We start from the raw sequence: 15,194 nt of genomic DNA, 5'->3' as shown, positions 1-15,194 counted from the left end.
AATTCACAACACGAAACATATTTTGTTCAAAAATTGTTTAGTCAGAAAAATAATGAATCAAAATGAAATTGAAAACAAGTTTTCTTTATTATTCTTTGGAGACATAACTAGCACAAGATGAAGGCCAATTTAGCCTTAGTGTAATATATAATCTATGGCTTTCTCATGCTTCAATTGGAACACATACATGTAACAAAATTGGAAGGTTAAACACGAAAAACAACTTATTGCAATATTTTGACAAGTAATATTTTTAAAAAAAAATCTATATACGCCACATGAAGAAATTTTGTGCATGTAATGAAGTGATAATGGTACAATTGGTTCGATCAATTGTTTAACATATTATAACAAATATTTCTGGTATACTTTCAAAACATAAGATATTTGATCAACGAGTAATCTTCTATCAGAAATTACAATTTCAAAATCAAAATGTAACGTAATTCACAGAAACAACTTTTCGCTGATATTGTAACGTAACTTGAAAGAGTAATCAAGGGAACCAAGTTCTAGCGGAAAACAAAAGAATGTAATCCAGGGACGAAGACACGGAAAACAGACAAACACAACAGAGAACATAAAGTAACTAAGATAATACATACAAAGCAACAAAAGTAAATGAACAACTCGGACTCCACTGAAAACTGGGAGCATGGACCTGGTGCACCGGTAGGGTAAGAGTCCTCTGTTTTCTAGAAATATCCGCCGAGCTGCTCATAAAAAGTCAAGTCCGGGGTAGACAAACGAGGAAAGGAAAACTGACCCGTTGAATAAATCAGTTTTCATGGTGTAGATGGATACACTATAACGATCCACGAGTTCATGTTGACGACCATAAAACTTCTGTAGTGATGACTTCAATCTTGCACAAACATAACCAGGTTCAATAAGCCTAATTGTAAGAAGTCTAGCGTGGCACAAAAGTCTACGTAGTTACAGCAAGCTCTGGCATAACGTACGAGTTGTGATATGAAAACTCCATACACAGGTGCTGAAGGGATGTTGCCACAGATGAAATGGAAGTTGACAATTCTGAATGAAATGTCATCATGTTTGTCGTAAAGTTTGGTCAATAGTTTTCATTTCATCGATCACTACGTGTAGGACAAGATATGACTGACTTTACAGTGTCTGTGGTATCCTTTATCTCAAGTTCTTTAGGGTAGATGCGATGTATCAAATCCCCGAAACTAGAATTGTTTAAAGATATACTTCATCTTTATAGCTGAGAAATTGAAATTGATCGTTGGTATATGCTTAAAGTCGCATTATCAAATATTATATTGCAGTGATGCTTGAGTTCAATATATATTCCTTGTTTTCAAGTGATCTAAAAAAAAAAAAAACCCAAAATTATCTATATCAGTTCACGAAGAAGCACACATATCTTACTTATTGATTACTCAAATTCTTGCAATTATTAAATCGTTTTTGAATGGCTTTGTTTTTCAAAAGTTATTCCTATATTTGTTGAGCATTGATTTAATGTTTCTCACGACAAGTTCTCGTGTAAAACCATTTTCTTTAATCAAAATACACAGTTTATGAACCGGTGAATTACGTTACATTGTAATATATACCAATGCTATATTTGTATATCATACATAGCAATATACTATTATCATAAAAGCTCACCAATGCATGTATTTTCCATTTCTGAGTTAAATTAAACTGAAAATCAATTATATCGAAATAATTGCACTTAACAGAAATTCAGGACACTTACGACTAGAGGAAATGTTTACATCAGAAACGCCTTAACAATTGTTCCCGCGTCACAACTTTCTTTCTAAAGAGCCCGTATGATAGGCAATGTCACTGATAATGATTAATAGTTAATTTTTTTTTCCGAGAACAGTGTTTTTTATCCGTTTAAAAGAAATTGCCGTAACGTAATTCATGGACATATACTTTACCAAGAATGTGAAAAAATATATAGCACCAGAAAAAAGCTGTTTAAAAATCATTTATGACTGACATTGGTGTGTATATAATTAAGAAAATGGACAGTTTCCTACCACCATTAACAAATGCAAGAGACACCGTAACGTAATTCACAATTAAATGCACAGTTGGAAAAAAGATAAATATCATGTATTTTTTCAATGAAAACAGTATCCTTTACGTTTGAATCATCCATTTTCAACTTGTTTGTAATTTTATGGAATTTTTCCTTACATAGACTTACCGTATGTGGCAGTTACATTTGCATTACAGCTTCAGGAAAATTGTAACGTAATTCACTGTGTTTCATGGGGCATCCGTATTTTGTTAAAAAAAATTAATTTTTTTTATGTAAAAATAACTGTTAAAATTATATTTTCTAGCCATTTTTCTCCCTAGAAAACTTATTGGGCGTTCTTCCTTTGGATTATTTTATATTTTTCTACGTCACGATTTTTTTTTAGTGTAACCCTAATTTGTGACATAAGGTTTTTGTCGATTGAGCCTTAGATATTTATCGTTTTTGTTCAGTGATCCGGATCAATACCCCGTAAATTATGTTTTTACAATCTGGCATAACCCTGATAGTAATTTGAACCCAAAACTATATCATGAAATAGCTATTTGTCTTTGAAACTGAAGCATCAGCAGTTGGATATGATTCAAATACGTAAAAATCCTAAAACAGGACAAAAACGTCAACACATGAAACAGAGACGGTCAACATACACAATGTAGCGAACCGAGTGGTTCACGATCCTTAAAACGTCGTCTGTTCACGATCTAGCTGTAATATGTAATTTATATCATCGATCTGTTCACGATCATTTCTTTCGCTTGACCGTGTTTATGTAGTTGTGAGATAGCTAGGAATTAACCATAAATATGCCCAATAGGTTAACTATTTACAATACAAAGAATACAGGTTTATTAGACCAAGCAAGAGCTCTCGAGGAGCAAATACAGCACAGTAGTAATCAGTAAAATGGCACAAATATTTCAACAATCAATAAAAATATGCTTAATATGGATAATAAAGCTAGGATTTAAATAGTATTACATAAGATGATATCCAACTCCAGCAGGAACATACACAGGTGATTAAATATACCCATGTTTTCCAGTTCAAGGTCCAAAACATTTTTTTTAAAGATGATAAGGATTCACAGATCAGATCATACATTTTTTTGTTCAATTCTTTTCAAAATAAGTGCAGTTATTAAAAAAGGAACTTCGACTTTTTGCACCTATCACTATATCATGTCTAGTATATCCATCAGTCTCCATTTTAGTTTGTAAAAACTGATTTTAAATTTTGTTATATACATTCTATGTTTGGTTCATTGACAAAATCAATATATTTTTCGAATCCAAAGTTATTTTTATGCTAAACATAATTTCTTAATTTTCCATATTCATTTGTTAAATGTTCCCTGCATTAATACCAAATATCTACATATACCGACCGTTTTAAGATCTGATCTCTGTATGTCTTTTAAGGAGATTTGTATTTAATACCCCCTGGAGTCTTAAGACGTCAAACATGTTAAAGACAAATGCGCATCAAGATTTACTACCCTCCTCATCAATTTTGTTTGATTATAAAAAGGCAGATGAAAGAGTAATCAAGGGAACCAAAATTATAGCGGTAATCAAAAGAATGTAATCCAGGGACAAAGACCAGATATGGAAAACAGACATGCACAACAAAGAACATAGAGTAACTAAAATCATACACACAAAGTAACAAAAACAAATGAGCAAGTCGGACTCCACTAAAAACTGGGAGCATGGACCTGGTGCACACGCCGAGTTGCTCATAAAAAGTCAAGTCCGGGGTAGAGAAACGAGGAAAGGTAAACCATGACCCGTTGAATAAATCAGTTTTCATGGTGCTGATGGATACATCATAACGATCCACGAGTTCATGATGACGACCAAAAAACTTCTGTAGTGATGACTTCAATCTTGTGGCAACATAACCCTGTTCCAGAAGCCTAATTGTTAGAGATCTAGCGCGGTCCAAAACGTTTCCATAGTGTCGGAAAGCTCTGACATAAGGTATGAGTTGTGATATGAACACTCCATACGCAGGTGCTGAAGGGATGTTGCCACAGATGAAAGGAAAGTTAACAATTCTGAATGGAAAGTCATGACGTTTGTCGTAAAGTTTGGTCAGTAGTTTTCCTTTACCATCGATTTCTAAGTGTAGGTAATAACTAGCGCGATACAAAAAAATCTGCGTAGTTTCGGCAAGCTCTAGCATAAATATTATCAATCCGATACAAATACATGTACTGGCTTTAAAGTAAAATAATTGGAAATCGTCCCGTACAATAACTACTATGATTTAACATTTATTTCTTGACTTCTTCCTTCTGTTAGCTTTTCCGTTACAATTATTTTGCTGTTGTAAATATACGGGATGTGTCTGCATGATATTATACAATACATTATTTATACACTATGTATTTCTTGATCAGCACGTGGAGGTCAGTTACTAATATTGCATTATTGATTTATTATACACACATTAAACAATTAAATAAGCGTAATGTAGAGGAGCCTACTAAGTATTATATGATACTATCAATGTGGTTTAATACCTTTGTGTATAAAATGTTGTTGAAAATAATCTCACAATTACTTTTAACTGAAGAATTAGAATAGGTGTGTACTTCTTGATTTAGATATCGACCCCTTTTTTGAACTATATAGCTAGCTAGGGGATTATTGTTTGATTTTTTAGCAGGAGCCTTTTTTCAGAGCTTTGAAATTACTTCGTCAAAAACTAATTGGTTTGATCTTGAAGTGTGGGTAACTATTTTGTTCGTTTCAAACCACTCTGGTCCTAACATATTATGCTTGATATGAAAATCAATGATTTGATTCGATGTTTGTAAAACATTAACCGTTACCATTGTAAAAATAAATATTATGATCCGAAAGAATCTTCCGAGCCCATGCACACCCTTTAATATTGCAAATGGTCTCCCATTATTTGCTGCCTAAAACTGATGGAAGTAATAATGATACATGTAAATAGCTGTTAACACAGGAACTTACTGCGACTATCAATTCTAGCATGTACGTTTACATATTTGATAGACATATAACTACTTAAGCCCTCCCGGTTAACTACGAAATATTACCCCCTCTGCTTCTTTGTGTTTTAGTCCTACAATCTTAACCTCCACATATCTATATGTATATGGAGTTTTAATTGTATATAACCATGATATAATTAATGACATGTTAAAAGGTACAATTGTTTGATATTTAACTCATTATTCGAATGTTAAAAGAAATTTTAATCTGCTCAGCCAGCACTGAACAAGGCATAGTAGTGTCAAAAAGTATGGTAGTACAACACGTTACAATACCACTTACTCTCTTAGTGGCATTAATCATATGTGGATACTTAAAAATTCTAAAGATTTACTTAAAAACCTAAAATCCCGCAGCTTTTCGAAAATTAGATCTCTCCAAACTTTTTACTTCTCAACTCTTTACACTACGTTACCACTTGATTCATTGAAATCTTGTTTGAAAGGACTTATTCGTAAATCTTTTGCTGTTTAATGAAAAAAATTATGTTGTTCTTGGTAACAAATCCACATATTTTTCCAAAACATCGCAGAAGGGCAAAGTGTGCTACACAGAAAAGCAGGTTTGCGATTCGCCTGATTTCCTCATTGATAACATATTTGTCACATTTGGAGGAGCTATTTTTCAACAACAAGTTGGCATTCCAACTCCTTTCCTAGCCTATTTGTTTTTTATATTCATACGAGACTGAATTTCTTCTGAATCTCGTAAAGAATAATAATGTAAAAGTTTAAATCTTTAACTTTAAATACAGATATATTGATGATGTATTGTCCATCAACAACTATTCTTTTGGTAAATGGTTACCATCAATATACCCAAAAAGACCTGTAGATAAAGGAGACCACAGAAACAGCTTATTCTTCATCTTTTTTAGACCTACATCTCGAATTTGACATGTGGTCATCTCAGCACTAAGATTTATGATAAAAGAGACGACTTAAACTTTAATATAATAAATTTTCTTTACCTTGCAGCAATATATCTTCATTTCCTGCATATGGTGTTTATATTTCACAATTGATTCGCTACGATAGTGCAAGTACTAACTACTCTGATTTCCTTGTACGCAATAAATATCTGCTCGAGAGATTCTTATAAAACAATGAGTAATGATTGTTTTCTTTGCAAATTGTTCATGTGCAGATGTGACCGCTGATTTATCGATTTTGATAATAGCATGCATATCCGTTTTAATTACCACTGTTATATTCACGCCGCAATGGAGGTTAAGCGCTGTAAAACCTACATTTAACCCACCATTCTGTTTGAAATGCCTGTACCAAGTCAGGACCATTGCGGTACCGGTTGCTCCGGTGGTGTAATACCTATTTTGCCAGATTTATTTTTGACTTGACTTGATTATGAATCGAATTTGTGTTCGATTATTTTGTTGTTACCCTTATGCAAAAAGAGTAATCAAGGGAACCAAGATTTTAATGGAAATCAAAAGAATGTAACCCAAGTACAAAGACCAGACTTTGGAAACAGACACACACAACAAAGAACATAAAGTAACTAAAAAATATATTTAGCGGAAACATAGATCAAATGATCTGGCTAAACGATGTTCTACCCAGGTCAGCTATAAAGCCAGCCTCATAAGAGTGAAGGAATAGGTCAGCGAATAGAGGAGCACAATTTGTTCCCATTGGAATGCGGACCGCTTGTTGGAAAACGCGTCCACCACACTTGACAAATATGATGTCGATAAAAAATTCCAGCATTTTTAAAACATTTTTTATTTATTTGGAAGATGATTTGGAATCGTTTTTAACAAAGTATGAAGAATACCAAATAATACATATCTATATCTAGGTGTAAAGTCTATTTTGGAGTAACAACGATGAACAATGTTTTTGAGTCTGGATTTTAACTGAGTATGGGGAACAGAGTAACAAGTGAAGACTTTATACACAGCAACGGCAAACCAACTGAACTATATGGCTTTTTTCCTGCTCAAATTATTTAGCGGATCACGAACTTTTCCGGTTTTCCATTCTTTGCTTTTATTTGATCGATCTTATTTGATTAGTTATAGTTTGGTTCTATTACAAAAGTTTTTTTTCTTTTGTCCTATAGACACCCAAAATTGTCCCAGTACTTCAGTCCCGACCCGTAGAAGTTAAATTGTTTGTTGCTTGGCTTTGGGTAGATGATTCATACCAAATCCTTTATTTTTATATTAAACTTTGCTCGCTTTGAACGAAATTCTGATGCTAAGCTGATTTTTACATAATTATGTATCCAAAAAGTAATAAAGGGAACCAAGATTCAAGCGGAAATCAAAATAATATACTCTAAAGATTAAGACTATACAGGGCAAACAAAGAACATGAAATAACCAAAATAACACGTACAAAGAAACAAAAGTAAACAAAAGCAACCTGTACTCCATTAAAAACTGAGAGCATCGTTTGGTCTTTTCCTCTATATAGATAACGTTTTGTCGTTTCATTGAATCTACCAAAAAGAACTAAATATAAAGAATTCAACAGACAATATGAAGTCAGCATCATATTTTGAACTACTCTTAGAGGTCGACAGTAAAGGAAACCGCATGACTAAATTATACAACAAACGCGATGACCTCTAGTTTTGTGTCGTAAGCTTCCCTAAAACCTGGCAACATTCCTTCAACACAACTCAAACGTTGTGACAGAGCTTGCCAAGATTAAGCGGACTTTTTGTGCCGTTTTGACTTCTTACAATACGGCTTTTAGAACAGGGTTATTTTGCTACAAGATTAAAGTCGTCTTTACAAAATTTTTATGTTCAAAATCTCTAGATTTACTTTCCTCAACCCAGGACGTAACATTCAACGAGGAACGTTATGCCAGAGCTGCACTTTTTGTATCGCGCTAGACTTCTTAAAATTAATCTTCTGGAACAGGGTTATGTTGCTACAAAAATGAGGTCATCACTACAGAACTTTTATGATCGTAATCATAAACTCGTGGGTACTTACCGAGTGTCCATCTGCACCATGAAAACAGATTTTTTCAACATGTCATAGTCTTTAGTCACCCGGACTTTTTTAGGACCTCAGTGGATGTTTCCAGAAAAGCAGAGAACGCTTAGCCTATCGGTATACCCGATCCATGCTCCCAGATTTTAATAGAGTCTGGCAGATCTTTTATTTCGGTTTTTTATGCATGTTGTTTGAGTTTTTTTTATATTATTTGTTGTGTGTGTCTATTTTACTTGGTAAATCGTTATCCTACGGTTCTTTTTTATTACTGTTTTAATACTAGCTCCTTTGATTAACCCCATTTGTAAAAAAAATCCTTCCTCTTTCACCAGACCTGACTTTCAACAAGTAGCACGACGGGCGTTTTGCAAAAGGCAGCTGCTTACCCTTCCCCCATTCACCACTGGTATTTATTTAGGTTCATCTTTTTCGTTTTTGTGCAAATTGTAAGACTTTTTGTGCTTTTTGATTTGTTCTTTTTATATTATCCCTTTGGTAGCGTAAGTGATTCAGGCGTACTCTTGTCCTAGGATAATTCGGAATGATATAATTGCTGCTTCTTCTGCAAACCTATGCCTCACAGCGATACTTTAAATGCATCTTATTTGTCTTACCGACAAATTTGTCTAACCGATACCTGAAATGCACTAGATATATTTAAAGCCTTCTTGATATGTTCTAAGAATTTCAAATTTGATAAAAATGTCAATAGCTTTCACTTTCATACCACAAACTCAACATTGTGAAACAAATAGCTATATTTTCACAAGCATTTGGTAATGTTTCAATTCGTTTCAATTGTCATACCGACACATTTGTCCTACCGATACCTTAAATGCATTTCATTTGTCTAACTGATACCTGAACTATTTTATTTGTTTAACCGTTATTTGAAATGTATTTCATTTGTCTTACCGAAAAATATGTCTAACCAATACCTGAAATGCATTCCATTTGTATTTCCGATACAATTTGCCTACCGATACCTAAAATGCGTTTAAATTGTTTTATCGATATATTTGTCAAACCGATACCTGAAATGCATTGCATTCGTCTAACTGATACCTGAATTCATTTCATTTGTCTTACCGATATTTGAAATGTGTTTCATTCATCTTACTTGTATATTCAATTCATTTAATTTGTCTTACCGATACATTTTTTCAACATGAAACCTGAAATGCACTTCTTTGTCTTGGCAGTACAAGAAATGCATTTCTTTTGTCTTACCGATAAATAAAATGCACTTGATGTGTCTTATCGATAAATTTGTCTAATCGATACCAGAAATACATTTCATTGGTCTAACTGGTACCTGAATTCATTTTATTTATCTTCCCAATATATGAAATTAATTAAGTTTGCTTAACCCTAGTTTGAATTTTAAATGCATTTCATTTGCCTTACTGGTGTAAGAAATGCATTTATTTATCTTAACGATACATGAAATGCATTTCATTTGTACTACTGATACATGAAATGTATATATATATATATATATATATATTGGTATTTTGTTTTGTATTTCATAAAAAGGATAAATATTCATTTAACTTCATTTGATATCAAATGCATTCAAAGATTTAAGTCTGCACTTTTTTCTATTTTAGACATACAGGTAACCCTTTGAAAGTATGGCTGATGATGCTAACTATATAGAAGATTTGTGTGCAAGTCAAAAGGAAAAGAGACGCCAGAAATCATGGTGGAAATGGGTGATTGTTTTTTCAGCCTTTGTTATCAATATTATCATTGACGGTTGTATGTTCTCGTTTGGTATTATCTTTGTCAGTTTACTTGATTACTTCAACAAATCTAAAGCATTTACCGTCTTAAGTGGTTCTATACTTGACTCGGCACCAATGTTGTGTGGCCCGTTTGCAAGTATGATGACGAATCGTTTTGGATATAGGAATGCAACAATAATTGGAGGTTTAATTGCCTTTTCAGGATTTTTTGCCAGCGCATTTGTTAATTCTTTAGAACTTATGTGTGTAACTTTCGGTTGTATCGCTGGTTTAGGTTTCTCCATTCCCTATCTCAATTCTGTCGTTGTTGTGACGTCATACTTTGAATCAAAGAATACAATAGCCATTGGAATCTCCCAAAGTGGTGCAGGACTTGGGGCGCTTATCTTCGCTCCTCTGTATGAATATCTGATAGAGATTTATGGATGGAGAGGAGCAGTGATAATAATAAGTGGTATTGTATTACAGACGCTTCCTTGTGGTGCTATGTTTAGGAGTGTTGATAAATACGTGGAAATATCAAAAGATGTCAGTTTTGAGGAGACATCTAATGACCCAAGCAACGAGATAAGAGAGATGTTAGACTCTTCTAACAAAAAACCACCACAGGCTTCTAGTAGTAGCTATGGTATTGGCGAAGAAAAACAATCATATAAAGAAGTTGGAATCTGCAGAACGCGTTATATGCCCATACTTAAACAAAAACGGTTTTTATTGTTTATGTTTGCGCAATTTATTGTATACTTTTGGTATGATGCACCATATAATTTTACTGTTGATAGAATGCAAGGTTTTGGGGTCAGTAAAAAGAGAGGTTCATATATAATCGCTGTAATTGGTGCTTGTCATATCGTAGGAAATATTCTGTTCGGAGTTCTTGGAAACAGGACGAAAAAAAATAGATTCCATTTATACTATTTCAGTTTATTTTTATGGGGTATTAATGTTAGTATCATTCCTCTGTTTGTTGGTTATGTATCCAATATTTTACTGGCCGGGTGTTTCGGGGTGATATCTGCTTGTCAAGAAGCTATCCATGCCGCCATTATTATAGACATACTTGGACCGGATAAAATAACAGACGCCTATGGAATTCTGATGTTTGTAGAAGGATTGGCCAACTTGGCAGGTCCACCTATCGCAGGTACGTTTTAAGTTAAAGGTTTTCATGTCAGTTGACCTACAATCTATCACTTGTATACTAAAAAAAGGTGAAATAAGAGAAGTTAATTTGAGAGAGCAGTACACATAGACTATTAAATGACAAAGTATAACAGACAAACAGAATAAAAACTATAAATTAAAGGAATTCATTCGTACTATATTTAAAGATCAAAACACGTCAAATTAAATAAATAATTTATTCAAAATTTCAAGTTTTAATTCAACCACATTATCAAATGCTTGTGAAAATATAGCTATTTGTTTCACAATGTTGAGTTTGTGGTATGAAAGTGAAAGCTATTGACATTTTTATCAAATTTGAAATTCTTAGAACATATCAAGAAGGTTTTAAATATATCTAGTGTATCCAGATCAAAAACTCTGATTAATTGATTGCATTTTAAAGGGTCCAAGTTACTTAGCATAACAAAAATGGTTAAAGAATAATTAAGAGAAGCAAGGGCCTAGCGGAAATGAAAAGAAGGCAACCCAGAACATTTAAAACAGACATATACAACAAAGAACATTAAGGAACTAAAACAATACATACAAAGTAACAAAAGCAAATGAGCAACTCGGACTCCACTAAAAACTGAAAGCATGGACCAGGTGCATCGGTAGGGTAAGCATCCTCTGCTTTTCTAGAGACACCCACCGAGTTGCTCATAAAAGGTTAAATCTGGGGTAGACGAAAGAGGAATGGAAAACTATGACATGATAAACAAATCAGTTTCATGGTGCAGATGTATAGACCATAACGATCCACGAGTTCATGATGGCGACCATAAAACTTCTGTAGTGATGACTTCAATCTTGTAGCAACATAACCCTGTTCCAGAAGCCTAACTGTAAGAAGTCTAGCGCGATACAAAACGTCTGCGTAGTTACGGAAAGCTCTGGCATAACATAAGATTTGTGATATGAAAACTCCATACGCAGGTACTGAAGGGATGTTGCCACAGATGAAAGGAAAGTTGACGATTCTGAATGAAAAGTCATTACGTTTGTCGTAAAGTTTGATCAATAGTTTTCATTTACCATCGATCAATATTCGAGGCTGACTTCACAGTGTCTGTAGTATCCTTTATCTCAAGTTCTTTGGGGTAGATGCAATGTATCAAGTCCCCGGAACTAGGATTGTTTAATGATAGTACGTCATCTATATAGCAGAAACTGAGATTAAAAGATCTAGCTAAACGATGTTTTTTCTTTCGGATCAGATAAGCTAAAAAGTCAGTTTCATAAGAGTGTAGGGATAGGTCAGCTAGTAGAGGAGCACAATTCGTTACCATTGGAATGCGGACCGTTTGTTGAAAAAACCGCGTCTATTCCAATGGACAAATATGTTGTCGATAAAAAATTCCAGCATTTGAAAACATCTTTTTCTGTATATTTGGAAGATGATTTGGAATTACTTTTTACAAAACATGAGGAATCTCTACCAAGAACTATATATTTGTATCTAGGTGTACCATCTTCTTTGGAGAAACAGCGATGTATAATATTTTTGAGTCTGGATTTTAACTGAATATTAGGAAATAGAAGTATACAATGTTGAAAAATCATAGATTTTAATACTATTATATTCTGAATTCTTTTCATCACTCTTATTATACTTATATCTACCCCGGACTTGATTTTTTATGAGCAAGTCCGAGTTGCTCATTTGCTTTTGGTTACGTTGTATGTACGATTTTAGTTACTTTGTGTTCTTTGTTGTGTATGTCTGTTTTCCATGTCGGGTCTTTGTCTCTGGATTACATTCTTTTGATTGATTACCTCTATAGCCTTGGTTCCTTTGATTACTCTTTCAAAAGAAAGAATGGCATTTTGATTGATTCTTTAACATTCGTTGCCGCTTCATAGACGATGTTAAATAGTACTAGATTTGGTGATTTCTACATTGCATCTATCCCAAGCGGAACTACAGACGCAGAGCAGTCTGCCTCATATATGCCTTTACCTACTGTTAAATATCGATAAAGGAGTCATAACTTAATTATACGACAAACACAACGACTTTTGTTTGACATTGTGGCAACATATCTTTATGTCAAAGTTAATGCTATAGACATGTCAGAGCCACCTTAGATGCCGGGATTTTTGTACATTGCTTTACATTTTTACAAACTATTTTATCAAGTTTGTATTGCCACGAGTAAATTCAAGACTTTAAAAGTTCAGAAACGAACATTTTCATATATGATAAAAAGGAAGCCTGTTATGGTAACTAAAAGATTCACAAGTTGTAACCAAGAATTTCAGTATCACCTTTGTCACTTCCTGTTCTCTCGTTAAAGTGCTCTGTCGGGTGTGGAATGAAATAATCAAATGTAATTATAAAAACACTTATCGAATCCCTAGTTTTAGAGGTAATCTCATTTGATTTAATCATACACTCAAACCTGCTCTGCCGATCACCTCAAATCACCGGTCACCTTCACTTAACGATCATTTCGAAACCCACCCAACTGTTTTCTCTATTTATTTTAACTCAAATCAGCGGTCACCTCCCTAACGCGGCCAACGGTCACCTATTTTTCTGGGCGAAATCGTTTTTTTTGACTTCTTATACCGGCCATTTTGTAAACATTCGGTGTATCACATGACCCGATAACAGTACCGTACCACGTGATTTAATTATATTAAGAGCATGTAAATATAGATAATTAGGTTGCCGAAGGGATTAAATCAGTATTGCAATGAAAGCAAAATAAAAGATTCAGTAGTAAATGTGTGAAATTTAGTCACTGGTCAGTGATTAAGTCGTAAAATCTTCAGTCTTCGGTTTTATTATGAAAGTTAGAGTTGCGACAAAATGTCTCAGAAACGGAAATGGAAAGAAATGAGGCAATTAAAAATTTAGCTAGTGGTAAAGGTGCCGTGCCGTTGTAAAGGAAATGGATGTCGGAAAAACACAGATCACTAAAATATCCAAAGAGAAAAGCAGAAATTATAGAGGACATTGAAAATAACGTAGATTGTGAAAACAACATAAAGCGGGAAATGAGGAAATTATTTGTTTGTTATTGTCATATATTTTTATCTGTATGATATTTTGAATGAATATATATTTTAATACATGAATCTACTTCTGAAAATGACAGATAAATACATGTAATATATTAATACAATCTGAGATAGTACAATCTAAAGGAATATGGGATTATATGCTGACATCAAAGTATTTCTACACCACAATTGGTAACCTCATTCCAAAGGTCACTTTCAGTATTCCCCAGAGGTGACTGCTTAATACAGGTTTGACTCTATTTTGTAACATAAAAGCTAATCTTTCATTCCTTTTTTAAATGTTTTCTTGATTTTGTGTTAAATCTGTTGATGTTTGATCATAATGATATAAATTGATTAAAGGAAAAGATTCCTTATGTATTTATGGTTATTCTCAATTGTCAGATCATTTGAAAACTTTGTTACCAGAAAATACGCTGATGTAACTGAAAGATTCTTAGAGACTTCAAAAACGGAGGAAACTTGATATCTGAACAATGACTACCGTAAATTATACATTCTTGGAAACATAATGTTCACTTCTATACATTGAGTTGGTCAGATATATCAAATGGTGAACTATTCCTATGATCGTCGAATTAGCATTTTTTAATCGTCGTTGATTTCAAATACATCAGCCTGAATGAATACAGTACAAATTGCTTCAGAGTTTAACTAGTGAAACATAGATTTTCTGTACCGTTAGTTATTACACCGTTCAGTCCAGAGTGTAACTAGTGAAACATAGATTTATTGTACCGTTAGTTATTACACAGTCTAGAGTGTAACTAGTGAAACATAGATTTTCTGCACCGTTAGTTATTACACCGTTCAATCTAGGGTGTAACTAGTGAAACATAGATTTACTGTACCGTTAGGTATTACACCGTTCATTATTACAGTCTAGAGTATAACTAGTGAAACATAAATTTACTGTACCGTTAGTTATTACACAGTCTAGAGTGTAACTAGTGAAACATAGATTTACTTTACCTTAGTTATTACACTGCTCGTGTATGCATTCTGTCTATTGTAATATATTTTACAGGTATGATAAGTGATATAACAGGGAGTTATGACATGTCATTCATTCTGGCTGGATGTTTCATTGCCTTTGCTGGTCTGATAGTTGCTGTTACCAGACAGTGTGATCACAAGTTGAAATAGAATAGTCATTAAATGTTTATATGTTGCAGAGGTATAATAAATTTATTGTAAAAACATTTGGTCCTTGTCATGTGCCT

At 33.5% G+C, this 15,194-nt stretch overlaps 1 protein-coding gene across 3 annotated transcripts; it reads left to right on the top strand.

Annotated features, from left to right (window-relative positions):
* Window positions 1–4,378: 4,378 nt before the first annotated feature.
* On the top strand, window positions 4,379–15,173 carry LOC148610861 (monocarboxylate transporter 12-like). Of its 3 annotated transcripts, none has more exons than XM_088590688.1 (3): window positions 4,379–4,439; window positions 9,637–10,918; window positions 14,999–15,173. In XM_088590688.1, the coding sequence occupies exons 2-3, from the start codon at window positions 9,661–9,663 to the stop codon at window positions 15,115–15,117; spliced, it is 1,377 nt and encodes a 458-aa protein (XP_088446814.1). In that variant the 5' UTR covers window positions 4,379–4,439; window positions 9,637–9,660; the 3' UTR covers window positions 15,118–15,173. The 3 variants fall into 3 exon arrangements, with proteins under 3 accessions (XP_088446814.1, XP_088446815.1, XP_088446817.1); XM_088590689.1 differs by lacking the exon at window positions 4,379–4,439 and adding an exon at window positions 4,661–4,764; XM_088590691.1 differs by lacking the exon at window positions 4,379–4,439 and adding an exon at window positions 4,668–4,760.
* Window positions 15,174–15,194: the final 21 nt, after the last annotated feature.

The sequence above is a fragment of the Perna viridis genome, chromosome 7, assembly GCF_037379345.1.
Source record: "Perna viridis isolate PV_CMFRI_1.1 ecotype Kerala chromosome 7, ASM3737934v1, whole genome shotgun sequence".
Lineage (NCBI taxonomy): Eukaryota > Metazoa > Mollusca > Bivalvia > Mytilida > Mytilidae > Perna > Perna viridis.
Note: the sequence above shows the minus strand (reverse complement) of the source record. Positions and strands in the feature narration are given on the sequence as shown.